The following is a 26,626-nucleotide window of genomic DNA, read 5'->3' as shown; positions in this document are numbered from 1 at the left end:
TTTATGATGACAGGATGAAACATTGATTATAAATCTTAAGCTTTTATCCTTCAGCCTGCTCTTGAGATTTATATGCAGTGTGTGGACGTTTAGCCTCATGGAAGGTTCTCAGGAGCTGGGCCTTCATTCCTGGTGGAATTCATGTTGTCTTTAAATGTCGCATCAAAACGGTACTTCCAAACTTGGAGGTGGGAAACCAAGTATTTTATGACTGAGAAGGTTGACCTTCATTTTGTATTGTTATTCTGATACCATTTGTTTAAAACTGTCTTGTGACTAAAAGAATGTAAGAAGGATGTCGGGTGTCCAATATCTATGGCTTAGGAGATTTTGACATCAGTACACACCGTTTTGGTTCCCAACGGTTCGGAAATTACGTTTCTTTCTTAACTTTTTTATTGAGGTATAAAATACATATGAAGTCATCAAGTTCATAAATCTTTATTGTACAGCTCAGTGGATTTTTATAGATTTATTAACTTGTATAACCACAGGCTAGATCAAATATACTTATAGAACGTTTCCATCATCCCAAGAGTTTCCCTCTGCTTCGTCCAAGTTTTACTGCTGCCCCCCCCCCCACCCCCATCAGTATTCTGATTTCTGTCATCAGCTCTTAGGTTTGTCTATTTTGGGCTCGATGTTAATGGATTCAGGCAGAATGCTGAGCAGTTGCTTGTGAGATTCACCCATGATGTTCCACGTATCAGTAGTTCATTCTTTTTTTTATTGCTGTTTAATATTCCATTGTATGGCTATGTGACTGTTCTTTTGTTGATGGATATTTGTGTTTCCAATTTTTGTTATTATGTATTTTGGGGAATGCTATGGAACATTCTTGTAAATGTTCTTGGTGAACACACACCTGTGTGCATTTCTGTCAGCTGTGGAGTAACTGTCATAAGGTAGGCAGAAAATTGTTTTAACCAACCTGGACTCTTTCTTTTCTTTTTCAATAGAATTTGTTACTTTAATTTATATAACATTCAAGATTGGTAAAAAGCAAAACTATTATGAGCTCAAGACTTAAGTGATTTGTTACCCTATGGTTATTTATTTTTTTTGAATTGTACACCTCTGACAATCTTCTCCCAGACTGTCATTACTTATTTAACTATCTGTTAGAGAAGTCTGCTAGATAGAGCTGGTGTCCCTGAAGCTTATTGCATAACGCTTAGGTAAGAACAGTGTTACTCAAATTGGTGGTTGTTAGGGGAAACGAAACACCAAAAGGATATGACTAAAAATGGATTGAAGAATCATGGGATTGCAAGTCAGTAAACTTAACATTGTTGTCATACTATACAAGTACTAGGTGTAAATGTAAAATTGAATTCTAGGGTTATTTACAAGTCCAAATTTACTGTAGGAGTGCAGTGATTTCCACGTATACTGAGATGCTGATACATTTATATCAGAAACAGAAACATTTAAATCAGAGACATTCATATCAGGGGACAGACAACAGAAATCTGTGGCATCAGGGGACAGACAACAGAAATCTGTGGCATGTGAGAGGTGCCCCAGACTGAACAAATAACGAGACCTGAAGCAATGGAATTGATAGAAGAAATAGAAGAATACTTTAAAATTAATATTAGTATGCTCAGATTTGGGAGGGTACCATGCTTATTGAACAGGCTGCCCTGAAAACAAGCAATCAGTTCTTGAATAGTAAAACATAGAAAGAAGGAAAAATAGCTATGACATGGAAAATAGATCCAAAAGAGTCAATGCACATCTAACAGCAATTCCAGGAAGGAATAGAAATTAGAAGGGGAGAAATAACCACAGAGATTGTGAGGGTAGAAGTATCCAGGCAGTATCTTGGTCATCCAGAGCCAAACAGAAAAATGTTATCAGGAGACAAAGTACCAGCAAATGGAAATCAGCCCTTCCTTCTCACGCCTTCCATTTCATCTGTGTTGTGGGGATGATCAGTAAGTATAATCTTTTCAGAGAGCTTGTAGAAAGATGTGGCACAGGTCGAGGGCTTCTGGCTGTGCTAACAACTCCTATTCCCCGTTCTCCTCCCCTCGCAATTGACAATAGATGCCAGATTTCCCATTCTTACCTTACGGTAGAATGGAAATAAAATACTGTGTCAAGGAAAGAAAGGAAGGAAACAAAGAAATTTGTCTTAGTAGAAGTATCTGAGTTTATGAATGGACTAGACATACTGAGTGTCTTAAACGAGTGTTGATAGACACGCCTAGATACATTCCAATGAAATTTATGAGCTTCCATGGATAAATAAATATACAGTCTCATAAGCTTCCAAAGAGAAATATATGGTTATCTATAAAGGAGTGAAAATCAGATGTGTGATCAGACTTCTAATTTGGGATGTGGTTATCTAACATAATATCTAATATCTAATATAATATCTAACATAAATAGTGTCCATGAGACATATTTTAGACTCAGAAACTTCTCACCAACCAACCTGTCATTCAAAGTGAGGGCATAATTGGAGCACCTGGGTGACTCAGTTGAGTGTCCAACTTTTGATTTTGGCTCAGGTCACGATCTCACAGTTTCTCGAGTTCAGGCCCCATGTTGGGTTCTGTGCTAACAACACAGAGCCTGCTTGAGATTCTACCCCCCTCCCCCACCCTCCCCGCACCCACTTGCATTTTCTCTGTCTCTCAAATAAATTAAAAAAAAAAAAAAAGGTGGGAGCAAAATAAAGTCATTTTCACCCATACCCACTAAGAATACCCCAAGAGGTACTCTATCAAGTGAAAAATTAATCCAAGAAAAATAGATATGGAATTCAAGAAACAGTGACCAAAGAAAATAGTATAACTTATTTCTTAACTCCAAGACATTGATAATGATAAGCTAAGAACTATAATGGAATGCTAAGGAAGGATTAATGGACCAGAGTAGTTATAGTTTAAAGTCTGTAATCTGGAGCAAATATTTAACATAATTTTAAAAGTTGATTGGGAAGGTGAGATATAGATAAAGCCATGCTGAAAGGCTTATCCTGAGCAAGCAAAGGCTATAGAAACTGACCAATTACATGCTGAAATGAATACTTTAAAGAATTTTAACCTAGCAGTCCTGTTTTCAGAGATTTATCCTATGGGTGAAATAATACGTGGGAGGTCATGTATATATAAGGCTGTTTATGCTGGGATGTTTAATAGTGGCAGTAGGTTTGGAAGGATACACAAAAACTGAAGAAGGGACCTGGGCCTCTGAGATAGAAGGCAGAGGTTTCACTGTATGACCTTATATCATGTTTAACTTTTTTCTCACATGTATTTATTTTGTAGAATTTTAGAAATAGAAAAAAATTCTAAGAGTGTATACAAATGTAAAGGTTTAGAGCACAAGTTGCCAAATGTGACTAGGAACCTATTTTAGTATTACCTGTGACATAAGGGTGACTTTTATATTTTTAAGTGCTTGGGGGGGGGGGAACCTAAAAGAAGAATATTTTGTGACATGAAAATTATAGGAAGTTCACATTTCAGTATCCGTTGGAATACAACTATGCTCATTCATTTGCACATTTTCTGTGGCTGCTTTTGTGCTGCAAGGCAGAGGTACTACATGGCCCTTTACCTGAAATGTTTGTTAATCCCTGGTTTAGAGACAGAAATAGACCTCCATATGTATAAGGAATTGTGCTTATGATAAAAGTGAAATTTCAAATTAGTGACAAGAGCATGGATTGTTTAATAAATGATAAGAAATGGTTATTTGAGAAAATAAGTTTTATATTAGGATTATTTCCAGTACAGAAGCTAAAATCAAGAAGTCATGCAGGAAAAGACTGATAGATTTGACTCCATTAACAACAGCAACAAAAGAAAACTTTGCACAAGGGAAATAACACCCAACACTTACTGAGCACTTAATGCCTGCTTGTCATGTTTTACTTGACTGTTACAATAACACTGCAAGTAGGTTCTATAATTATTCCCACTTAACAGATGAGAAAACTGAAGTTTGTAGAGATTGAAGAATTTATCTATAATAAAGAATTAGAAAGTGATAGAGCAGATGTATGAATTTAGGCCATCTGGCTCCCAAACCTATTGTGCAGACAAGATATTACTTTATAGGTATTATCTATGTCAACACATCTAGATCTACCTCATTCCTTTCAAATGCTCTGTTGTATAAATGTCTGCAGTTTATTTATCCTCTCTTATTGATAGACTTTAAGTTACTTTTATTTTGCTGTTATATGTAGCAGTAGTAAACATCTTATGCATGTGACTATATGCTAGTATAAGTATTTCTGTAGTATGAAGTCTTAAAAATCTTAAAAGTGGAATTGTGAATTGCTGGATTAAAAGGCGCAAGTCATATTTGTCCTTCCAAAAATAAGGTGTGTGTGTGTCTATTTTTAATTTATCTTTAATCAAAGGAATTGAAACATCTTGGAAGGAACCTTGGCCATCCAAACAAATTATTTTATAGATGAAGGCCATATAGGTTAAGTATTATGTCCAAGATTACACAGCTATTAAGTAGCTATTACACTTGACTTTTTGAGTTGTTTTTACTGTGCCACGGGCTGCTTTTGGCACATTCTTCTGTTTTACCTGTAATGATAGCATTAGTATTGCTGCCGTTTGTTTTGCTGAAATCTGGGTACCTTGAGTATAGTTTTCCCCAGAAACACTTGTCAGAATGATTATTCTGGTATTATTTGTTCTTAGCACCCAATACAGTGTCTGTCTTAGTCAGTTTGGGTAGCTATAACAAAGTACCGTAGACTGGCTTAATTTATTTTTCTTAATCTGAGATCAGGGTACCAGTTATAGTTGAGTTCTGGTGAGGGCCCTCTTCTGGGTTATGGACTGCCAACTTGTTTCTTCAGATGGCAGAAAGAGGGCTACATTAATTGCTCTTTGGGATCTCTTTTATAAGAGCACTAATCCCATTAAAGAGGGCTGTACCCTCATGACCTCTAGTTAACCTCCCAAAGGCCTTTTACCCCCTTATAAGTAACACATTGGGGGTTAGGATTTCAACATAAGAGTGTCTGAGAGAAACATTCAGTCCATTGCAGTGCCTAACACACAATAGGTACTCAAATATTTTTTTTAACGTGTTTATTAATTTTTGAGTGACAGAGACAGACATTCATTTTTAACAGACATTTTTGAGTTAGACAGAACACTAACAGCGGAAGGGCAGAGAGAGAGAGCGAGAGAGAGAGACAGACAGACACACACACACACACACACACACACACAGAATCCAGAGCAGGCTCCGAGCTGTCAGCACAGAGCCTGACACAGGGCTTGAACCCACAAACCATGAGATCGTGACCTGAGCTGAAGTCGGACACTTAACCGACTGAGTCACCCAGGCACCCTGGTACTCAAATATTTGTTGAATGAGCACTACCTTCTGGTGATCAGTACTTTTATTTCTAAATAGAAACCACTTATTCATTGATATGTTAAAGAATCCGTGTATCACTGTAACTCATAAATTGCTCAAGGAATAAAAGATTCTAATTCCTTCCCTTACAAATATTTATACTTCATAATGTTTTAGTTTGTTTTTTTCTGCCAGTGCTTATGTTTTCCAAATAATGTTTTGGCTTTTTGTTGTGTAAAAAATGAACTAAAAATTATAAATTTAGTTTTTGAAGACTTTAGTAAGACATTATACAGAAATTCAGGAAGATTATACAGAATAGAACTTTTTAAAATATTTTTATTTAAAGCCAAATTAACATACAGTGTAATAATGGTTTCAGGAGTAGAATTTAGTGATTCATCCCCTACATATAACACCCAGTGCTCATCCCAACAAATACCCTCCTTAATGCCCATCACCCATTTAGCCCAATCCCCCATCCAACAAACACGCTTCCAGCAGCCCTCAATTTGTTCTCTGTATTAAAGAGTCTCTTACGGTTCGCCTCCCTCTCTGTTTTTATCTTCAGAATTGAGAATTTTTAATTATTTTTATGTTAATTTATTTTTTTGAGAGAGAGCAAGCTGGGGAAGGGCAGAGAGAGAAATCCCAAGCAGGCTCCATTCTGTCAGCACAGAACCCAGCATGGGGCTCAAACCCACGAACTGTGAGTTTGTGACCTGAGCCAAAACCAAGACTTGGACACTTAACCAACTGATCCATCCAGTCACCCCCAGAATAGAACTTTTAAAGTAAATAGATTCAAATGAATTGTTTGTATTTTGCAAAAGGCAATAGGTTATTCTAAATGCAAACATTACAGTGTAAGTATCATGGAAATTATGTATGAAATATGTATTAGTACTATAAAATTATAGAATCAAAAGATTGAGTAGAAATTGCTTAAAGGCCATAGTGTTATGTAGGGATCAGTGCCACAGAATGAACTATGTTTAGCAATCTTCTTTTGTCTCAGAATCATAAGGCAAATAGAAAAATGTAATGAGACCTTGACGGTAATATGAGTTCTACTTTTTTTGGAGAGCAGGTTTTGCTTATTTTTGTTTTTGTTTTTTTGTTGTTGTGTTTTTTTAAGATTTTTAATTTTTTAAGTAATCTCTACACCCAACGTGGGGCTCAAACTTACAACCCTGAAACCAAGAGTTGCATGCTCCACTGACTGAGCCAGCCAGGCGCCCCTCTTATTTTTGTTAAGTCCAAGCTGGTAGTCAGCAAACCTTCATGCTTGTCTTCTTTTTTTTTTTTTAATTTTTTTTTCAACGTTTTCTATTTATTTTTGGGACAGAGAGAGACAGAGCATGAACAGGGGAGGTGCAGAGAGAGGGAGACACAGAATCGGAAACAGGCTCCAGGCTCCGAGCCGTCAGCCCAGAGCCTGACGCGGGGCTCAAACTCACGGACCGCGAGATCGTGACCTGGCTGAAGTCGGACGCTTAACCGACTGCGCCACCCAGGCGCCCCCATGCTTGTCTTCTTAATGAACAAAATGGAGGTTTCTTAAAAATGCCTCTTTGATGCTACTACTCAAACTAAATCTGATTTTTTAAAAAGTAGCTTCACTGAGGTATAATTGACATATGATAAACTATGCATATTTAAAGTATACAATTTGATAATTTGAACATATGTATATACCTGTGAAATCATCACTACAAGTCAAAATGATAGACTGTATCTGTCACTCCCAAAAGTTTCCTTGTGCTCTTTTATAATTGCTTACTATTACCACTTCCCCAACCCACCCCTGGTCCCAGTAATCACTGATTCATCTGCTCTCTGTCACTACAAATTACCTTACATTTTCTAGAATTGTATATAAATAGAATATACACTCTCATTGTTGAGCTTCTGTCACTGAGAATAATTACTGAGATTCACCGGTGATGATACATGTATCAGTATGGCTCTACCACAGTTTGTTTATCCATTCACTTGTTGATAAACATTTGAGTTGTTTCTAGTTTTTGGTTGTTACATATAAAGCTGCCATGAGCATTTGTGTACAAATCTTTGTATGAACATATGCTTTCATTTCTCTCAGATAAATATCTAAGAATGAAAAGACGCAATCATGATAGGCTTATGTTTAACTTGTTAGGAAACTGTGTAAAACCGTCTTACATTCCTACCAGCAGTATATGAAAGTTCTGGTTCCTCCACATTGTCACCAGCACATCAGTCTTTTTAATTTTAGCCATTCTAAAATTAGCCATTCTATGTAATGGTATCTCATCGTGGTTTGAATTTGCATTTCCCTAATGACTAAGGGTGTTGAACATTTTTTTCATGTTCTTATATAAAGTGTTTGCTCAAATATTTTGCCAAGTTTTAATTGAGTTCTGTTTGTTTTGTTATTACTGCATTTTGATAGTGGTTAAGTATGTATTCTGAATGCAAGTCCTTTGTCAGAAATATGCTTTGCACCTATTTTCTTCAGATCAGTGACTTGTCTTTTCATTCTCTTAACAGCATCTTCCAAAGAGCACAAATTAACATATTTTGACAAAGTCCAGTTTTTCAGTTATGCTATTACTGTTTTATCAAAGAAATCTTCGCATAATAACTTAAGGTGACAAAGATTTCCTCCTGTGCTTCTACTTTTATAGTTTTGGGTTTTTCATTCATCTGTAATTCATTTTGAATTATATCCTAGTGGATGTGAAGTAGTTATCTCATTGTAGTTTTGATATGTGTTTCCCTATTGGCTAATAATGTTGAGCCATCTTCTCATGTGTTTATAGGCCATTAATCTTTTTAGAGAAATGTCTAGTTAGATCTTTTGCCCATTGTGTTATTTATCCTTTTGATACCGAGTGATAAGAGTTATTTACATATTCTAGACACAGACCCCTATCAGGTATATGATTTACAAATATTTTCTCCCATTCTGTAATTGTCTTTTCACTTTCTCAGTGATATCCTTTGCAGTACAAAAGTTTTTAATTTTAATGAAGTCCAATTTATTTATTTTGTCTTTGCTCTTTTGGTGTCATATCTAACAAATCATTGCCTAAAAGCCACAGAGATTTATACTTAGGTTTTCTGAGAGCTTTATGTTTTTAACTCTTACATTTCGATCTCTGACCCACTTGGAGTTAATTTTTGAATATAGTGTGAGGTAGGAGCCCAGTTTCATTCTTTTACATGTGAATATCCAGTTGTCCTAGCACCATTTATTGGAAAGACTTCTTTCTGCATTGAATTACCTTTCCACCTTGTTGAAATCAATTAATGTGGTTTATTTCTGGACCCTAAATTCTATTGATCTATATGTCTATGCCTGTACTAGTACCACACTATCTAGAAGTAAGTTTTGAAATGGGGAAGTGTGAGTCCTCCAGTTTCACTCTTCTTTCTCTAGACTGTTTTGGCTATCCTGGGCTCCTTGAATTTCTATGTGAATTCTAGGATTAGCTTGTCAATTTCTATAAAGTCAGCTGGATTCTGAAGAGGATCATGTTGAATCTGTAAATCAATTTGGAGAATATTGCTGTCTTAATAACATTAGGTCTTCCCATCCATGAGCATAGGTGTCTTTCCATTTATTTAAATCTTCTTTAATTTCTTTCAACAATGTTTTGTAGTTTTCAGAACACAAGTCTTATACTTGTTAAAATTATTCCTGAACATTTTATTCTTTTTGGTATATATCAGATTGTTTTCTTAATTTCATTTTCAAATTTTCAGTGCTGGTATATAGAAATACAATTGATTTTTATGTATTGATCTTGTATCCTGCAAACTGACTAAACTTATTTATTATAATAGATTTTTAGTGAATTCCTTAAGATTTCCTATATACAAGATCATATCATGTGCAGTCTTTTCCAATCTAGATGTCATTTTATTTCATTTTCTTGCATAACTGCCCTGGCTAGAACCTGTTCCAGTACTGTGTTAAAAAGAAGTGATGAGAGCAGACATCCTTGTCTTATTCCTGATCTTAGAGGGAAGCATGTAGTCTTTCACCATTAAATGTGAAGTTAGCTGTGTGTTAGCTTTTTTGTATCTGCCCTTTATCAGGTCGAGGAAGTTTCCTTATATTCTTAGTTTGTTAAGTAGTTTTATCAGAGGTGCAAGATTTTATCAAATGCTTTTTCTTTGTCTATTGACATGATTGTGCGGGGTTTGTCCTTTATTGATATGGTATATTAAATTAATTGACTTTTAGATGGTAAACCAATCTTGCATTTCTGTGATAAATCTCCCTTGGTCATGTTATATAATACTTTTTATGTGTTGATGGATTCAGAGTACTAAAGTTTGGTTGAGGATTTTTGTGTCTCTATCATTAAGGAATATTGGTATCTAGTTTTCTTTTGATGTCTTTATATGATTTTGGTATCAAAGTAATACTGGTCTTATAGAATGCTTTGGAAAGTGTGTTTTATTTTTTGGAACAGTTTGTGAAGAATTGGTATTAATTCTTACAAATGGTTGGTAGAATCCGCTATTGAAGACATCTGGGCCTGGACTTTTCTTTGTGGGTAGTCTTTGATTATTAATTTGGTCTCATAGGTCTGTTAATATTTACTATTTCTTCCTAAGTCAGATTCAGTGGTTTGTGTCTTTATATTTTAAAGGGATTTAAGTAATTTGAAACTTATATCCATGTTGTTAACAACATTTCTACTTTCTTCATGCTTTGTATAGATTCATATTTCTATCTGGTATTATTTTATTTCTGCCTAAAGGACTTGTAGTACAGGTCTGATGGTGATGAATTCTTTTAGCTTTTTAATGTCTAAAGAATTACTGGCCTTTGTTCTTGACAGATACTTTTTGTGTGTATAGAATTGTAGGTTGACATATTTTTCCTTTCAGTTCTTTAAAGATAATGCTCCACTCCCTTTGTTTCTTGTATGTGGTGTGTGTTTTTTTTCTGGCCACTTTCAGGATTTTCTATTTATCATAGAATTTGAGCAGTTTGATTATCAATTTGATTATCGTGTGCCTGGCTTTAGTTTTCTTTATGGCTTTTGTGTTTGGTAATCGTTGAGCTTCTTTGATCTGTGTTAATAGTTTTCATCAAATTTGGAAAACTTTCAGTTTTATTTCTTTAAATATTTCTCCTCACCCCCCTCTCACTTCTTTAGAGACTCTAATTACATATATATTAGACTGCTTGAAGCTGTCACACAGCTTTCTGGGTGCTCTGTTCATGCTTTTCATTCTCTTTTCCTTCTGTATTTTGCATAATTTCTATTACAGTGTCTTCAATTTGTTAATATTTTGCACTGAAATATCTACCACTAGTTCCATTCAATGTATTTTTCATCTCAGACATTGAAATTTTTATCTCCTAAAGTTCAGTTTGGATGTTTTTATGTCCTTTGTGTCTCTGTTTAGTTTTTTGAACATGAATATCTTTTTAAATACAGTTGCAACCATTTTAATATCCTTTCCTCTTTTTTATAATGCTTATTTATTTATTTTGAGAGAGAGAGAGAGAGAGCAAGCTTGTGCACGAGCAGGGGAGGGGCAGATTGCAAGCAGGCTTCATATCAGCACAGAGCCTGATGCAGGGGCTCAATCCCATGACTGGGAGATTATGACCAGAGCTGAAACCTACTAGAGTTTTAGTAATAATAATCACTCTATTATTGTCAATCTCAGTAATAATAATAACTCTATTATTGTCAATAGAGTTGGACACTCAACCAACTGAGCCACCCAGGTGCTCCCTAACGTTCTTTTCTATGAATTCTGGCATCCGTCATTTTTTTTTTAATTATTTATTTATTTATTTTACATCCAAATTAGTTACCATATAGTGCAATAATGATTTCAGGAGTAGAATCCAGTGATTCATCCCCTACATATAACACCCAGTGCTCATCCCAACAAGTGTCCTCCCTAATGCCCCTTGCCCATTTAGCCCATCCCGCCACCCCAAATCCCTCCAGCAACCCTGAGTTAGTTCTCTACATGTAAGAGTCTCTTGTGTTTGGGCTGCCTGGGTGGCCCAGCTGGTTAAGCTTCCGACTTCAGCTCAGGTCATGATCTCGTAGTTCATGAGTTCAAACCCCATATCAGGCTCTGTGGTGACAGCTCAGAGCTTGGAGCCTGCTTCGAATTCTGTGTCTCCCTCTGTCTCTGCCCCTCCTCACATTCTGTCTTTCTGTCTCACAAAAATAAATAAACATTAAAAAAAAAAAAAAGTGTCTCTTATGTTTTGTCCCCCCCACCCTGTTTTTATATTATTTTTGCTTCTCTTCCCTTATGTTCATCTGTTTTGTATCTTAAATTCCACATATGAGTTAAGTCATATGATATTTGTTTTTCTCTGACTAATTTTGCTTGGCATAATACACTCTAGTTCCATCCACTTTGTTGCAAATGGCAAGATTTCATTCTTTTTGATTGCTGAGTAATACTTCATTATATATATGTACTACATCTTCTTTATCTAGTCATCTATCGATGGACATTTGGGCTCTTTCCATACTTTGATTATTGTCAGTAGCGCTGCTATAAACATTGGGGTAGCATCTGTCAGTTCTAAAACATTTTCAGTCATTGATTATTCTCATTATGAGTTATATATATATATATATATATTTTTTTTTTTTCCTGTGTATGCCTGATCATTTTTGTTTGGATGTCAGACATTGTGAATTTTATTTTGCTGGGTGCTAGATATTTTTATATTCCTATAAATATTTTTGAGGCTTGTTGTGCAGTTACTTGAAAACAATTTGATCCTTTCAGGTCTTGCTTTTAAGATTTGTTAGGCGAGACCAGAGCCATGTTTAGTCTAGAGTTAGTTTTTTCCCATGACTGAGGCAAGACCTTTTTGAGTACTCTACCCAATGTCCCATGTATTTTGAGGTTTTCCAGTCTGTCTGGTGGGAACATGCACATTATTCCTGGCCCAGTATGAATGCTGAGATCTGTGTCCTCTAATTTTTTTTTTTAGCTTCTGTTAGTTTCTTTTATATGCCTGCACTGGTCAGTGCTCTGCTGAATACCCAAAGGGTGTCCTCCTCAGATCTCTGGAGTTCTCTCTTTGTGCAACTCTCTCTTCTGGTACTGTATCCTTTCATGCTAGCAGCCTTGGTCTTCTCAGCCTGTTGGCTCCATCTCATCAACTCAACAAGTCAACTGGTCCCTGCTTAGAGGGGACTCCCTGTGTTATGACCTGGAAACTAAGGCAGTAAGCTGGGCAATCGTTTATTTTTTGTTTCTCCAAGGATCACTGCCCTTTGTTACCCAGTGTTCAGTATCTTGAAAAACATTGTTTTATATTGGGAGGGGCGGGTTCTGGATTTTATTGGTTGATTTTTTATTGTCCCAAGTACAAGAGTAAATCTGTCCTTGTTGTTTCATCTAGGAAGTCTCTTTAATGTGTTTTTAAAGAATAAGAATTGATGGCTCCTAAGGTTTCTTTTTAACCCTGAGATCTTTGATTTTGTATTACATATTTTGAACAGCTCATTTTCCTATCTCCATAGTGTCTCATTCTCTCCTCACAACATTTAACTGTTTGCTGTTTGTTCATAGAAGGTTGCTTGGGATTAACTCTGGGTTATGAATGAACCTTGTTTATGATATAAACACATAGAATGAGGGCAGTCAAGCTGTAACAGCTGAAAAATGGATGTTTTCTCCAACATACTTAACATATTTAAAGTTTTTATAATCTAGTTGAGAGTTTGGCTAAAGAGTTTCCTTCACAGACTAGGCAAGTAAGACTTTAATTTGGTATCTTTTATTTTTAACCACAGAGCTATGCAAATAACATTTATATTCTAAAGTAATTACAGCAACTTTTCTTTCATTTCAACTGTAAGAGATTTAACTGTAAATAGGCATGTAAGATATCTCAAAACCTGTGTTTTGCTTGAAGGGGGGGAAAGACCTTGGTTTTTTAATGCTACCATGTAATAGTTTTATAGAACCTTTATTTAAACCTTTCATTTCTGCATTTATTGTTCTTAGCCAAAAGTTGGCATAGGAAATGTATAAAAATACTTTTTAAATCAGTATTGTCCAGGGTTTTTGGACCACAACCCTCTTATAAATATATTTTATGTGGAGATCTCATACATATACATAATTGTAATAAAAAACTTACTGCTATATGTGGTATACACTGATAGTTCCTGTTCAATTTCAGTGAAAAGTAAGCCTTTAGAAGTGACCCTTGTAATGGATCACATCTCACAGTTTCAAATACAATGCTATATAAAGAAGAAAGCTATGAGGTACTGTATTAATAAAAGGTAGACATACTTCGACTACATGCTGTTAGTTCTATTAATCAAATTTCATTTCAAAACAGTTTGAGAATACTATATTTAGTTAAATCATGTCTGGTGTTTTTGCAGCATCTTTGCCACAAGCATTTTTGCTGCATAGCTAATTGGCCATAAAGCAACTTCACCATAAAAGATAAAATCATGAAAAATAAAAGAGGGGCATTTATTAAAAAGGACATAGTGAAAAATGAAAAGTGAATAACAAAATTTTAAAAACTATTGTAAAATACAAAATATTTGAATATATTTAAAATGTGTGTAGATTTGTGGCAATGTTGTGCAAATAACTGATTTTATTTTGTGAATTGTACCTAAACACTTGTCTTCAAAGTCTTTTCTTCATAGTATTATACTTTTTTTTTTTTGCTTGTTGATTCATGTCCGTGTTCAGCATTGCACTTTATTTTTTCATGAAAATTTTTTCCTTCATTAAAGAGAGGCATCAGTTTCCAAATACTAGGATACATATTTGTAACTTAGCTTTGTATTGTATTGTGAAATCCTTCTACACTGTTGTTTGTTCTTGTCATATTGTCAGATGTCCATTGATAGACATTCCAAAGTTCTGTGGGAAGGGTGGTTTCAAAATTCCACCACTGGATAGAATATTATGGGGGCTAAGATTTATATAATATAAAAATGGGAGTACTACGGTCAATGGAGAAATGAAACCAAGCTGTCATCTAGTTGATAAAACCAAGAAACTGTCAGCCAGTTATTTTTTTAATCTTTGACAGCAAAATTGCCTTATGACCTTATTAGTTATTCAGCAAAAATGCTTGTGGGAAAGATGCTTATAGCAAAACTACCTAGAATGTGTTAAATATGTATAACTTTATTAATAACTTATGTAAGATTGTGGCTCTACATTTTCAATTTTAGTCTTTTCCCTAATAAGCAGGCTAGTAATAACTTATAAGTAGTTAAAAGAGATACCTCTGGGCGCCTGGGTGGCGCAGTCGGTTAAGCGTCCGACTTCAGCCAGGTCACGATCTCACGGTCCGTGAGTTCGAGCCCCGCGTCGGGCTCTGGGCTGATGGCTCAGAGCCTGGAGCCTGTTTCCAATTCTGTGTCTCCCTCTCTCTCTGTCCCTCCCCCGTTCATGCTCTGTCTCTCTCTGTCCCAAAAAAAAAAAAAATAAACGTTGAAAAAAAAAAAAGAGATACCTCTGAATTTTATCTTTTAAGTAATGACATTCAAGCTAAGAACTATGGTTTTGAGACGTGGTAAAGTCCTAGAACTAATATTAGCTTTGCATCCTTATTTTTTAATTAGATACCTTTCTTAAAATAATTTTTTTAATGTTTATTTATTTATTATAGAGAGAGGGAGAGCACAAGCGGGGGAGGCGGAGAGAGGGAGACACAGAATCTGAAGCAGGCTCCAGGCTCCAAGCTGTCTGCGCAGAGCCTGATGCAGGGCTTGAACTCATAAACTGTGAGGTCATGACCTGAGCTGAAGTCAGATTTTCAACTGACTGAGTCACCCAGGCACCCCTAGATACTTTTATTTATACCGAATTTTTTTCCTGTTTTTTTCTACATCACTTAAAATAAGATTTATAATCAATAAAAGAGATGCCATCATAGTAAAACTTCCTAGTAGTAAATTAAAATTTTCATGATACTTGGTTATCATTTGGTTAACGTAAGTAATAAATGGCTAAGGGTGATTACCATTATTTGTGGTCTACTGGCCATAAGAAGTTTGAATCTATCCTACATTTTTATACAGATATGTTCCACACACATGCACACATATACAACAACAACAACAAAACCACAACACACATTGCAACATTTTTCACAGAAGGCATCCAGGCTTTCCCTACTCACTAAGAAAGTGACTAGGGCTGATGTTCCCTGGTGATCTTCCATAGGGTCTGCCGCACCGGTAGAAACCATCTTTATAAAAAGTCTGCTGGAGGGGGCGCCTGGGTGGCTCAGTCGGTTAAACGTCCAACTTCAGCTCAGGTCACGATCTCGTGGTCCGTGAGTTCGAGCCCCGCGTCGGGCTCTGGGCTGATGGCTCAGTCTGGTGCCTGCTTCCGATTCTGTGTCTCCCTCTCTCTCTGCCCCTCCCCCGTTCATACTCTGTCTCTCTCTGTCTCAAAAATAAATAAAACGTTAAAAAAAAAATTAAAAAAAAAAAAGTCTGCTGGAGTATCACATATCCTTCTTGACAAATACTTTGTTAAAATAAAAGTTCTCTCTGCAACAGGGACCTCCCCTGCCTCCAGTCTCCTAAATTGAACCTTCTCTATTTATAGAATGAAGAATCTTTAGTTTAAATAGAAATACAGATCTCACACAACTGGTTGTGGTATGAACAGAGCATGTGATTTTGTAAATTTATAAATTGTTTCTGAATTTTTTTCCTCATAGGTAAACATTAAAATGGTCGTTCTGTTTTGTTTTGTGGTTTGAGTTTTTGTTGTTGGTGTTGTTGTTGTTTTTAAAATAGACTCTAAACCTTTCCAGACTTGTAGGAAATCTGTTGCTGTGTAATACAGTGGAAAGAATTATGTGATCTAATGTCCAAATACTCTATGGGAGGACTTTGGATGTAAAAATATTTCTTAATGTGTTTTCCAGATGTCTGTGACCTTTTGGAATTGTCCCTCCCCTCCACCCCTCACTTAATTTTAAGGCTTTAATATTGGTTGAGTTCATCCATTGAAATTTAATAAAACAGAATGCTTGAACTGAATAAACTGGAAGAAAATATATCTCTCTAGTAAGCCATTATCAACATAACAGAAACAATTTATGGAAACTCAGTTCCCAAATGGTGATATGCTCTAGGTGGGAAATGGGGTATTAATCTAAATATTATGTTAATAAAGTTATAAATTATATAATTTTCAAGTAATTACAAACATTAGTGTCTATGTAACAATAACTATGCTAAACATAATTTTAATGTTTCTTTGATTTATTCAGGTTATGGATGTGTAGACATTCTGGTTAAAAGTATTACATATGGCATTTTAGTGTTATATAAGGTATTTTTCTTAATCCTTTCTCCCAGCATTTACTGAATATTCTACATTGTTATTAGCACTTCTTATGGTGTTCTACATATAGTAGTCACATAGCTAAGTTTACTGAAACTACCAACAATTTGATATGTTTAAGGAAACAAAATTCTGATTGATTCTGATCTGTTTCTTTCAGAAAAATCACCACACATATAATGGAATTTTATCTGATTCTGTAGATCAGATTTCTTTATTCTGGATGTCATGGTAACAATACAGGAAGTATGCACTATTTTTCATTTCTGCAAGCAGCCTTCACTGCTGACTGAAGAAAGTTTTTAAGCTATAGCAGAGTTCATTTTGGTACCTTTAATGGAAATCCTGATTTTGTTTTTAATTTGTGATAACCTTTTTCTAAAGGAATGAACAGCCAAAGAACTTATCTCATTAGGCAAGTCCACATGAATAAGAATGCCTAGAAGAGGATTGATTCTTCAGACCCGGACCCACTGGCTGCTGTTGGGTCTTGCTTTACTCTGCAGTTTGGTATTATTTTTATACCTTCTGGAATGCGCCCCCCAGACTGATGGAAGTGCACCTCTTCCTGGTGTTATTGGGGAAAACTATGGTAAAGAGTATTACCAGGCCCTCCTACAGGAGCAAGAAGAACATTATCAAACCAGGGCTACCAGTCTGAAACGCCAAATTGCCCAACTAAAACAAGAATTACAAGAAATGAGTGAGAAGATGAGATCATTGCAAGAGAGAAAGAATGTAGGGGCTAATGGCATAGGCTATCAAGGCAACAAAGAACAAACACCTAGTGATCTTTTAGAATTTCTTCATTCCCAAATTGACAAAGCTGAAGTTAGCATAGGAGCCAAATTACCTAGTGAGTATGGAGTCATTCCTTTTGAAAGTTTTACCTTAATGAAAGTATTCCAGTTGGAAATGGGTCTCACTCGCCATCCTGAGGAAAAGCCAGTTAGAAAAGACAAGCGAGATGAATTGGTAGAAGTTATTGAAGCTGGCTTAGAGGTTATTAATAATCCTGATGAAGATGATGAACAGGAAGAGGAGGACAGTCCCCTTGGAGAGAAAATGATATTTAATGAAAATGACTTCATAGAAGGTAATGTGAAAAATGTGCTCATACATAGTTGTTCGTATGACAAAATCCTATTATTCTATGTTGGAAATATAAGTCATTATCTACAGTAGTGAAACATTTAATTTTTTACCTACTTCATTCCACCAAGAATTTGAAGTGGCTTTTTTTAAAGTTTATTTATTTATTTTTGAGAGACAGGGAGCGAGTGGAGGGAGGGGCAGAGAGAGAGGGAGAGAGAATCCCAAGGAGGGATTCTGTCAGTACAGAGCCTGACGTGGGACTTGGTCTCACAAACCCTGAGATCATGACCTGAGCCAAAAACCAAGAGTTGAATGCTTAACCAACTGAGCCACCCAGGTGTCCTGAAGTGGCTTTTTAAAAAAAGTTATATTGTGATCATAATAAAAGAATAAGGACCAGGGAAATAGAATATTTCTAAGATTATGTAGAAGAGTACTAGTCAAGATAAAGGGCTCTTAGGGCTATGTGTGTACATGTATGTATTTGCATTCCTCTCTTATCTGGTCTTGATATTCCTTTTTATATTTTTTTAAATGTATGAACTAAGGTTAATGATTTGAAAACTATTTGGTAAAGAAAAGAAAAAACCCTAATTTAGTAGATTGGTAGTTATTCTGTATTTTAGGAGGAAGAGAAGCACATGTCAGAACATCAAGGAGGCATACATAATTTTGAAAAGCATATTTGGCTTTTGGAAAAGTAAAGAAATAACCTGTTTTGCTAATACAGACTGCAGAGAGGGGATGGCATTTATACATACCAAAATGGGGTATGACTCAAAAGTTGAGGAATACTTCTATAAATTTAAGACATTTGCTGATGGATAGAAACAGGAATAATTACAGATTCCTACCCATTTCCAACTTTATATCTCCTGCTAGATGTTTAATTACAAACTTAAAAACCATTTTGGATATAAATCTTTCTTAAAAGTTCTCTTGGGGCGCCTGGGTGGCTCAGTCGGTTGAGCATCCGACTTCAGCTTAGGTCATGATCTCACAGTCTGTGAGTTCGAGCCCCCGCATCGGGCTCTCTGCTGACATCTCGGAGCCTGGAGCCTGCTTTGGATTCTGTGTCTCCCTCTCTCTCTGCCCCTCCCCTGCTCATGCTCTCTCTTTGTCTCAAAAATAAAAACATTAAAAAATTAAAAAAAAAAAAAAAGTTCTCTTTGCTTGATTCTGTGAACAGTATACTGTATGTAGTTTCTTTGACCCTGAATCATCATGGATAGTACTTGCTATACTACAATATGGTAGCACCTTGAGACCTTTGGAGGGCTTGTGCTTTTCTGTGGCATTGCAGCTATCTTTTCATTGTAGTCACTTCTTTTTTTCTGCTCTCACTTACTGCAATTTTGGATGGGTTGTTTCTCTCAAAACTCTTCTAATTTTTCTGCAAGCTCAGTTTTTTGTCTTTTCACCATATTTGTAGTTTATGGCAGAATTGAAAGCCGCTGAGGAAATAACTCACTAAAATGCAAAATGTCTTCACATTTGCCTAAAAGAAAGGAAGCTATGTCAGTTTTATATTCTACAACCTCTGCTTATCTTATAACTCTTTGGAATCTTTCACTGACAGGAGTTTTCTCTGTATGGAACATATTTTTTTCCCCACTTTTCCTCCACTCTGCTACTCCTCTTGCCAAAAAATAAATAAATAAATAAATTACTAATGATTGAGTAACTCCTATTCCTCTTCCAGACTTTAACTTAAATGTCACTTCACTTAGAAGTCATCTCCAACCTACAAGTCTAAGGTATCAGTGCTTCCTGTGTCCTCCTGTTACCTCTACCCATGTCTCCTCTCATAGCACTTATCACAGTATTTGGCATTGCCCATTTCCTAATTTGTAGTTCCTCTTAGACTGTAAGCCTCAGGAGGGAGTGGAATTGGTCTATCTTGTTCATTGTTTTATTCCCAGATATTGGCTGACTCACACATCTATAGGTCTTACCTCTCTCTTGATTGTCACACTTAAAAATCAGATTGCCCGATAGACTTCCAGACTTTTCTCTTGGAGGCATCTCACAACACCATGTTTAAATCTGTACTAATTTTTCTTTGACTTCACTCTCTTCAGAGAGAGAGAGAAAGAGAGAGATTGTGTGTGTGTGTGTAGAGTAAGGTATATATCACTGTATTGTTTTTACTTATTTTTGTCTCCCTCACTAGACTAACCCTTTCTCAAAACCAGGACCACATAGCCCTCTTTGTACTACCAATGAATGACACGAAGGTATTCCGTTTATTTTCATTGAACCGAACTGAGCAATAGAAGTTTTGACTCTCAAGAATTTAATACTGCTAGAAGTAATTTATTTTTATCATAAGATTACTATGTTGATAGGCTCTACTATTTAAAAAAAGTTATATGTAAAAAGGGGCAGTTGTGACTTGAAGCATATTTATGGATTGAATAATAATAGAGCAGTGAACATTTTTTTTTAACCTCTCCTTTTAAAGAAAGAATTGTTTACAACTGTACAATGGGGTAAATATTTTCACAAAATGATTAAAAACCCTTCAGTCTACTGTTGTACTCTTGATCTTTGAGTAAAATCAGTATTTACATTGAATTTGTAAACTTTGACATAGAGACATCTTTATCCCTAACTCTTTCCTTTAGGTTATTATCGCACCGAGAGAGATAAGGGCACACAGTATGAACTCTTTTTTAAGAAAGGAGACCTTATGGAATATAGACATGTGACCCTCTTCCGCCCTTTTGGACCTCTCATGAAAGTGAAGAGCGAGATGATTGACATTACTAGATCAATTATTAATATCATTGTGCCACTTGCTGAAAGAACTGAAGCCTTTGCGCAGTTTATGCAGAACTTCAGGTAACTCTCAGGGTGTCATGATTTGACTAAGCACTTGTAAAAAATCACATTTCATGCAGATTTACTTAATTCATCTTCATTGAGTATGATTACTTAGAATTATAGAGTAATTTTGTAGGCTTTGGGAATTTTAATTTTTGCTATTCTTTTTTTTTAAGCATGTATAATATAGTGTGTTATTGACAGTTTGAACTTTGAAATAAATTGAGAGTGACAACTATTAGAAACTACATTTGATGACCTTTATAATTGTGTGTGAATTGACTTTAGGGCAAGTTGAATCTTTAAAAATAACTTTATTAAGGTATAAATTACATAAATAAAATGCACATATTTTAAGTAGAAGTTTCATGAGTTTTGACAAATCTATACACTCATAATTGCCTTCGCAATCACAATATAGGACAATGCTATTTCCCCAGAAGATTCCCTTGAGTAAATTTGAATTTTAAAATTGAAATGAATTTCGGAAATACAAACATTCAACTAAAGATGGGAGACAGTTATTCCATCTTGAGAAGCAGAGAGTTTAATAATTTTTAAAAACTTTTTTGTCATTAAATTTGGATATTTTAAAATGCTAAAGTGTTAAAAAAAATTAGTAAGTATGTTATTAGGGTAGCTAGCTGGGGAAAGTTTGGTTTTTTGTTTTAATTTAACCTTTGCCATGTTTTTAATATTTTAATATGCTAGTTTTAATGCTTTATAATCCCATCTTTATTCTCATATTGAAATCATTGGACTTAAAAATTCGTTAATGCTGTTCTGTAGCAAAATATATAGAAATCATGCTTCCAAATGAGTTTTACCTGTTTGGAATAGCTCACTTGAGATCTGATTTCCTAAAGCATTTTTTACTGCCATTCTTGGAATTGCTTTCAGATGCTACATTATTCTTTACAGTAAGTAACATCAGTCATGGCAAATATTTATTCCTTAATGATAGGTATAATTTCTGGAATTAGCCAGTCTGAAGACAAAATAACTCTTGACCAACAACTTGAATATTTATTTGTTTATGAACTGATTAGACTTCTTTCCTTGAATAGCTTGTATTTGCTTCTGAAGGCAATACCAAAGCAAATGTTTCAAAAAGATTTTGAAATATGGCAACTTCTATGGGCCTCAAAGGGTTATATTCATGTGCATATGTTGTTATGCGTTTGCTGTGACTTCTTTAATAATTCAACGATATTGCCGCTTTTGTATTAAAGTTTCTGCAGTTTCATTCTAAATGAGTAATGCCTCATTCATTTTGTTAAAGCTTCATGTGATGGCTTTCTGAATGAGTAGTGCCTTATATATTTTCTTGAATGAACTTTATTTTTCAATTCTGTTAGGGATGTGTGTATTCATCAGGACAAGAGAATTCATCTCACAGTGGTGTATTTTGGTAAAGAAGGACTATCTAAAGTCAAGTCTATCCTAGAATCTGTCACAAGGTTGGTGAGCCATGTCCACATTGAAGTCCTTGATATGTAACATTAGAAGAATGAGAATTTCAGATATTTAATTAGTTAATTTTAAATAGCTGCTATTTAAAAGTTGGCTGGGCACATGAGTGGTGGTGATAATAAGTTCCTCATTTCACCCCTCAGTTCACTCACGCAACTCTAAATAATATGTCTTCCCTGCCCTCTTGACAGATAGCCTAGCATGATCTGGGCCCTCTCACTCTGTGGCCCACCTACCTTCTATTTATTTGCCTCCATTTATTACTTCTTCCTTCCCTTGTGTTGGACTCTTCTCCTTTTTCTAAATCTAATCCCTTCACTTTAATATTATCTCCTGAGCTTTCTCTCACTTGTCACCTTTTCTTTCCTTCCATTTCCCCAAGTTCATTCTTCTTGTCCTGCAAATGATGCTTAGGTCTCCCCTGTCATTAAGACACCACCACCTGACTCTATAATACTCATCAGCTACTAGTAGGTTTCTGTCCTTTCTGGCTAAACCTCATAGAACAGTAATTCTCTAATTAGGCAACTCATACAGTACCTGGCACATAGTAGGTACTCAGAGGTTTGAATGAATGAATTTGTAATTCCTTAATACTCCATTATTAATTCTACAGCTCTTCTGCCTTTTCATCTCTAAGTTATGGGCCCAAAGTTATGACCTAACTGCCAAATTCAAACTTTTCTGTGTTATCCTCTTTGATCGCTTTTTTATATTTGATGCCTAACCACCCAGTAGTTCCTTCTTGACACTTTCCTCTGATGTTTGTAAAATGTAAATATTTTGTAAATATAAATGTATTACCGTGTAAGGTGTTAGGTTGATTGTCTTGTCCGCTGCCAACTCTATATCCTTTTACTTGCTTCTTTACCTTTCTGCTAGTTGTGGCCATTCCCTAAGAGTCCAGATTTGGCCGGCCATTCCTCTCGAACCGTTCAACTAACATTCATTGAATCCCACCGACTATGTTCCAGGTACACCGCTTGGGAGTCTGACTGGGGTGGTTGGAGTAGGACGGGCACAGAGGAAGGACTTGGAGTCCCTACCCCAAAGGGACTCTCACAGCACATGAATAAAAAACAAACATTGTCTCCTACTTCACACTAGCTATTCTTCTCCTGATGGCCCTCTTTCAGTTCGGACTAAGACCATTCTCATGATCCCTTGGGCTTAATGTCTGAGAGCTAGCATCTTTCACTCATTCTTTACCTCTAATAAGTTCTTGCTTACTACACAGGACCTCTTCTCTGTTCTTTCTTGCTGCTGCCACCACCTAACCCAGGTTTCCCCTCCCTTCATTTCTTCCCTGCTTACCATTTTCAGGTCACCTACTAAGTGCCAAGCACTTCTATTGGTATTACTGAAGTTGTCCCTGCTTTAATCAAGACTCCTCTGTGGCACATGATGGAAACCTATCTTAAACTTAGGGAATACTTAAGGAAACTGGGAATGTTATGAAAGAATTTTGGATAGCTCCCAAACTAAGGGGATTATTACCAAATTTGGGGGAAAAAAACAAAACAGCTTTGATATCTTAGGGACTGGAACCAGAGACTTGAATACCATGAAAATTCTCTTGTTATCTTCTTGTCTGTTTTTCTCTGCATGTTGATTTCATTCTCCTATTGCAGATTGGCTTCTTCCACATGTGAGGTATATGGCTGTTGGCGGCTTTGGGCTCACATCTTCTCAGCTTTGCCATCAGAGAGGAAAGAGCTTTCTCCCAGATCCAGTTGAGAAAAGCCCAGGGAAGGAGTTTTGCCCACTCATGAGGGGTGGGGGTATTGTGATTGGCCCAGCTTGAGTCTGGTCCCCGCCCCTAGGAAGTTACTGTGGTTGGGGTGTTCTATGATTAGTTCCTCTGCTGGGTGCTGGGAGTGTGAGGTGGTAATCAGCAGTTTTCCCAAAAGAAAGGAGAGATTTGTATCCCATGAGGAGGACATTGTGGGCATTCAGAGCATGTGGAGTCCACGCCATACACTATTTGAGCCTTTGCTTCCATCTCTCCATTCCCCATTCTATACTGTTATAAGAATTATCTTCCTAAAATGTCCCTTTTTTGAGCCAGCTGTACCCTAGCACAGCACTTCTCCCAACTTTAACATCAGAGCGACCTGGAGTGATCTGTCTCAAGAGAGACACAGATGCTCATTGTCACCCCTAGTATCTGATTCAGAGGTCTGGGGTGTAGCCCAGACCCACCCAGGAAAGGTTTCTAATACTTTCCCAGGGAGGCTAATGCTGTGGGTGTGGGGACTTCATTGTGAGAACCACGGCCCTGGCAGAAAAACTCCTCCTTGCCTCAAGGACACTGACCAGGTCCTTTAACTTCTCACAGAAGGCACTCACTCCTCAGTCTGACCCTTTTCTGGTCTTCTCTCATTGTTCCCATTTTAGGATCCCTTTGTTCCAATCTGATTTGTCTGATCCCTGTTGTCTAAAATGCTTTCTACTCTCATCTCTTTACCTTTGAGAATAATTAATTGGAATAACCTCTAAATGCACTACTGAATTCAGGATTTTAATCAAGGCATAAGTTAAATTCTGCTTCTAACATCATCTCTAACTACTCTCAGACAAAAGCAATCTTTTTTCTCAGAACTGCTGTTCATTCATTCATTCATTCATTCAGCAAATATTTATTGATCTCCTACGCTTTGAGGAGGTGCACTGTATCCATAGTAACGAACAAAACAAAGTCCCTGCTCTCATGGAGTTTATATTCCATTGTGGGAAGACACACGAATAAACATGTCTGGTGGTCCTGAGTAAAGCAAAGCCAGGCAGGGCAGTAAATATTGAAGAAAGAGAGGAAAGTCAGAGCAACTTCACATATGGTGTGAGGGGGACTCCTCTGATAAGGAGACGTGTGAGCAAAGATCTGAAAAACTCTAGAGCAAGAGTACTCTTTGCATGTACCATTTACATGGAATGCATTATTTATTACCAAATATTAATGGCCATTTTTCTATGTGTATGTTTCTTATCTGCCCAATAAGTTTTTAATATCCTGAAGGTCAGTGGCCCCTCAACAGTTTTTAAGCTCACACCACCAGCACATTGCCTCAAATATGGGCATTTAGTGAGTATCTGTCTCTGATGATGATCATACATGTGAAGCTGAAGATTTCCTTTCCCTGTATGAATGTAGAACCAAAGTAAAAAAATATCTAGAGTGTAAAACATATTGCGTAAGTTGTGTTGAAAGAAGAGAGTTGTTAAGCTTTAAATGGGACTTATCCTTTGTTGTATATGTTTTCCTCCTAGTGAGTCTAATTTTCACAATTATACTTTGATCCCATTGAATGAAGAATTTAATCGTGGACAAGGACTAAATGTGGGTGCCCAAGCTTGGGACAAGGGAGAGGTCTTGATGTTTTTCTGTGATGTTGATATATATTTCTCAGCCGAATTCCTTAACAGCTGCCGGTTAAATGCTGAGCCAGGTGCGTAACATGTTGGTAGATGAACTGAGTGTAGAAATTTAGCGCAGTGTCAGCATGTCCCACATTTGGAATCAAGTTGATTATGTTTTCTTAAAGGTATATTAGGCATACTTTAACTAGAATATTAAGTAGAAAAGTGAAAATTTGCCCTTCTGAAGTTCATACCCTTCTTCTCTTACGGCCAAATTCTGTTGCCAACAATTGAATCCAGATAAGCAAAGGCCTTAAAATTGACAAGGAGGAAGCAGCACTTCTCAGAAAAAGAGCCAAGCAGACAATGTGGAGATGTGTGAGAGTCAGTAGCACTGTGCCTCAGGCAGGTGGTGCCAACACAAAGACACACGTGCAGGTCCAGATACAGATGGTACTTGGTGTCCTTGCTGTGTGTATGGGGACGATTTAGATGATTTACTATTCTTTGCCTATGTTGTAGATATTTTTTGAAAATGTATGGGCAGATGACATTTTTATAAATCAAATCTTTTTTTTGTTGTTTTTTTTTTTTGAGAGAGAGAGAGAGAAAGCACGCGAGCAGGGGAGAGAGGCGGAGGAGAGAGAGAGAGAGAGAGAGAGAGAGAGAGAGAGAGAGAGAGAATGAATCTTAAGCAGGCTTCACATGGAGCCCAACACAGGGCTCAATCCATGACCCTGGGATCATGACCTGAGCCGAAATCAAGAGTTGGACACTCAAACAACTGAGCTACCCAGGCACCCCCAAATTTTTTTTTTTTAATGCTTGTTTATTTTTGAAAGACAGAGTGCAAGCAGGGGAGGGGCAGAGAGAGAGGGAGACATGGAATTTGAAGCAGGCTCCAGGCTCTGAGCTGTCACCACAGAGCCTGATGTGGGGCTTGAATTCATGAACTATGAGAAGGACTCTTAACCCACTGAGCCACCCAGGCATCCCTGGGCACCCCCAAATCTTATTTTAAATGTGAAAAGGAAGTTTTCTGTACTAAAAAATCTCATAGTAAATTTTTTTTGTAGAACTGTTCATATCATGAAAATTATTACTTATTATTATCATGAGGGATGATTGTCAGGAACTCTTTGAGAACCTAGTGAATAAATGAGGGTTAGGTTTACTTTTGTGA

The 26,626-nt window shown here is 36.4% G+C and overlaps 1 protein-coding gene across 13 annotated transcripts in view; it reads left to right on the top strand.

The window, feature by feature from the left end:
• The window catches only part of CSGALNACT2 (chondroitin sulfate N-acetylgalactosaminyltransferase 2), a 46,219-nt gene that overhangs the window by 746 nt on the left and 18,847 nt on the right, over nucleotides 1-26,626 (top strand). For 5 of the 13 annotated variants that reach the window (XM_058697104.1, XM_058697108.1, XM_058697109.1 and 2 more), the window contains exons 2-5: nucleotides 16,853-17,788; nucleotides 20,415-20,631; nucleotides 21,972-22,073; nucleotides 25,354-25,532. In XM_058697104.1, the coding sequence (XP_058553087.1) occupies nucleotides 17,128-17,788; nucleotides 20,415-20,631; nucleotides 21,972-22,073; nucleotides 25,354-25,532 (1,159 nt within the window). In that variant the 5' untranslated portion in view covers nucleotides 16,853-17,127. Of the gene's footprint in view, nucleotides 1-16,852; nucleotides 17,789-20,414; nucleotides 20,632-21,971; nucleotides 22,074-22,968; nucleotides 23,061-23,717; nucleotides 25,317-25,353; nucleotides 25,535-26,626 lie in introns of those variants that run through there. The other 8 variants (XR_009252427.1, XM_058697113.1, XR_009252425.1 and 5 more) reach the window with 7 other exon arrangements.

Source organism: Neofelis nebulosa, chromosome 13, assembly GCF_028018385.1.
Source record: "Neofelis nebulosa isolate mNeoNeb1 chromosome 13, mNeoNeb1.pri, whole genome shotgun sequence".
Classification (NCBI taxonomy): Eukaryota; Metazoa; Chordata; class Mammalia; order Carnivora; family Felidae; genus Neofelis; species Neofelis nebulosa.
The sequence above is the reverse complement of the archived record's forward strand: the minus strand, read 5'-3'. Positions and strand labels throughout refer to the sequence as shown.